Source organism: Cynoglossus semilaevis, chromosome 20 (assembly GCF_000523025.1).
Source record: "Cynoglossus semilaevis isolate Cse_v1.0 chromosome 20, Cse_v1.0, whole genome shotgun sequence".
NCBI classification, from domain to species: domain Eukaryota; kingdom Metazoa; phylum Chordata; class Actinopteri; order Pleuronectiformes; family Cynoglossidae; genus Cynoglossus; species Cynoglossus semilaevis.
Genome location: NC_024326.1, coordinates 8,047,145 through 8,050,255, shown reverse-complemented (window position 1 = coordinate 8,050,255; position 3,111 = coordinate 8,047,145). Strand labels below are relative to the sequence as shown.

The 3,111-nt window shown below is 42.2% G+C and overlaps 1 protein-coding gene across 1 annotated transcript in view; it reads left to right on the top strand.

Moving 5' to 3' along the window:
* LOC103396345 (histamine H3 receptor) overlaps positions 1 to 1,281 on the top strand; it is a 5,319-nt gene extending 4,038 nt beyond the window's left edge. The window contains exon 4 of the mRNA XM_017042277.2: positions 1 to 1,281. This exon is cut by the window's left edge and continues 1 nt beyond it. Coding sequence (XP_016897766.1) covers positions 1 to 563 — 563 coding nt within the window. The 3' untranslated portion in view covers positions 564 to 1,281.
* Positions 1,282 to 3,111: the final 1,830 nt, after the last annotated feature.

The following is a 3,111-nucleotide window of genomic DNA, read 5'->3' as shown; positions in this document are numbered from 1 at the left end:
CCTCAATGCTGGAATTTTTCACCCCTCTCATCTCTGTAGCTTTCTTCAACCTCAGCATTTACCTAAACATTCGCAGGAGGAGACTGAACAGCAGGAAGGTTCAGCTGCAGCAGCAAATGAGCGAACCCGCCTCGGCTCAGGGGGAGGGCACGCCCCTGTCCAACACCTTGGGGTACGGGGTGAAAATGGCTTTAAGAGGCTCCATCCACTCTCAGAGCTCCTCTCCCACTATTGGTAAACCAGACCCCTCACCCGGCAGAGTGGCCCAGCCCAGCCGTCTGTCCAGGGATAAGAAAATTGCTAAGTCCTTGGCCATCATAGTGTGTGTGTTTGCCATCTGCTGGGCACCGTACACTCTACTGATGATCATCAGGGCCGCCTGCAGAGGGCGATGCATCCAGCATCACTGGTACGAGGTCACCTTCTGGCTTCTGTGGCTCAATTCTGCCATTAACCCATTCCTTTACCCACTTTGCCACAGCAGCTTCCGCAGGGCGTTTAGCAGGATCCTGTGTGCAAAGCGACTCGGTGCACCATCATCTGTCCCCCGTGCTGGCCTGTGACCAGCAGACCGATGACAAAGTACGGACGGGCAGACATGGACCGACACTCACGGACATCCAAATGCTCAAGTCCCAGCAAAGAATCTACTACACCTCCATCACAAGCCTGTCAGATCAAATAGAAGTAAACACATTTGTAATTTTCAATACTGCTGTGTTAGGTTGGTAGGAAAACATGTTGACAGAATATTGTTAAATATTGTAATACTCACATGTACCGACTGTACGATGTACTTTTACTGTGTATACCTGCAAAGATCAGGCAAAGAAATGCAGAGAAAAAAAATTATTTGTACGACAGATTTTTTTTAGTGAGATATTTTTCACATATTCAGTTAATTACATTATTTTTAAGTTTATACAGTACTCAGTCTTCTGTCATCTTTGTTTTATTAATAATTCTGCAAATGATTTTCCTTCCCATATAAAAGTAAAAAACACAAAAACCCAGAAGCAGGGGCTTTTAAAATAGACTTAGTAACCCAGAGTTGGTCTCCAGGGTGACCCTAATTATTATAGGACAACACAGGGCACCAGGCCGGATCTGATCCCTGATACATCGAGGTCAATGCTTCAACCTCGACTCATCACTTTAAAAGGTTTTTGCCATTTTTGTTCCGTATAGTTGTCTGTCCTCGTGCATTTCTCAGATCTCTCTGCAGGACTGCTTTTATCTTTTAAGTCAAGACGACTCCTTTGAGACCGTCCACAGTACAATTACTACGTGTATGTATATTTCACCTCACAAGGTAGTACACACACCCATAGTACCTAGAGAGTAATATTTCAAAAGTGGTGTAGAATATTTGTGAACTTTCATGTGTTCAGACATACTACAAGTCATTCCCAACGGGCCTGACACCTTTAAGAAGTCATTGGTGCATGAACGGTGATCTCCAGGAGAGAAAGGAAAATCTATGGATGCCCGGAGGGAGCTGCTGCTGCTGCTGCTGCTGCAGCTGCAAGAGCAGCACTAAAAATAACGAACAGAGCAGACAATGATCAAATACCGGCTTTAAGTACATCCTAAAGAGTACCTTTAAAATACAAGCTAATGCAGCGGTGGTTCAGACGTCACGCACACCAGTGTACACTCAGAGGTTAGGTGAATGTGCAACGACCTTGCGTCAGCTGATGAAACAGATCATTATCTCCCTCTGCTGTCACAAGCCTTGACATTACAGCACTGGGACGTTTAGTATTTTATTTTGGGAGATATTATTCTTACTCATTAATTATTGCAGTTAACACTGAAATATTACATTAGTAAAAAAGTAAGCCTATTATTTTAAATCTTTTATAATTTCTACAAGGACTAGTTTACTTCTTAGTTATCACCTGTGAAATAGTAACATAAATATGTATGAAGTATCACATAATAATCACATAATCACAATGTAACAATAAGGGTGGTTTAAGCCACGTAATGCAACGTGTAAATGGATTAAAATATGTTTTTATGTATCAGGAATAATAGAAGTCAGCAGAAAGTACGTGTAGCCTTTGTCCACTAGATGTCACCATTAACCTTCATAGGTTCCTGTGCTTACAGCTGCTCGAGGCTGAGACTCAGTTCATCCAAATGCAAAACAAATCATTTCATTTTGTTCTGTTGTACAACGTCAATAATCGAATGTTTGTGTTGTGTTTTGACCCTTCCATTGGTTCATAACTGCAGTTCCAATAATAATAATTTACCACTAATGGAAAAACATAACTTGTCAAATATTTTCACAATAAAAAGACTGTCTACTGCTGCAGTCTACCCTATGCATTTACAAGTGTTTTTGCTCAGTGAATTCCGTCATACAATCTTTTTTGAATGGTTATGCAAATGAAGCACCAGCCTTAATTTTGCCTGAAAAAACAAACAAACAATTAAAACAAACAAAAAATGTTTTTAAATGAACATTCAAATATGTTAATTGCTGGATGAAGTGAGTAATAATGAGCTTTAAATAATATAAATGAACTCATCCCTTTCACTGGTACTGACACGTTTTCGTGCACCAGATGACACTGAATAATAATAATAATGGCGGCAAAGAGTGTTTTATTAATGTGTTTTGTTGTGGAATATAAATGGCAGCGCTAGATCCTGTAGTTACTGTCTTCTTGATGAATAATTGGGTCAGTGCCAAGTGCAGAGTGGCTCCGGTTTGATGTGCAGATGAAATGCTGAGAGTGCATTACTGTTTTGGTATTGTTCTCCAGTCTGGGTAGGTGTGATACATTAAACAAGTTCTTCCAGATGCAGACTTATTAAACCTGTAATTATGCCATCATGTTGGATAGAAGGGTTACGTTTGCAGGTGCCTGGCTCCCACAGGGGACTTACATTGCTCAAATTGTTGCTGCTTCCTGTGTGCACATCTGGGCCCCTGGTCAGGTGTTGGGAATAAGGGCACAGCTGCAGGGAACAGTCCTCTGCTCCCTCCTCTCTGCCTGTGGCGTGGTGGTGGTGGCGGGGGGGCAGAGGCACACTCCTGACCAGAGGGATGCAGGCGCAGTTCCCCTGGGATGACAGAAGTGCATTTATCAGCAGAAT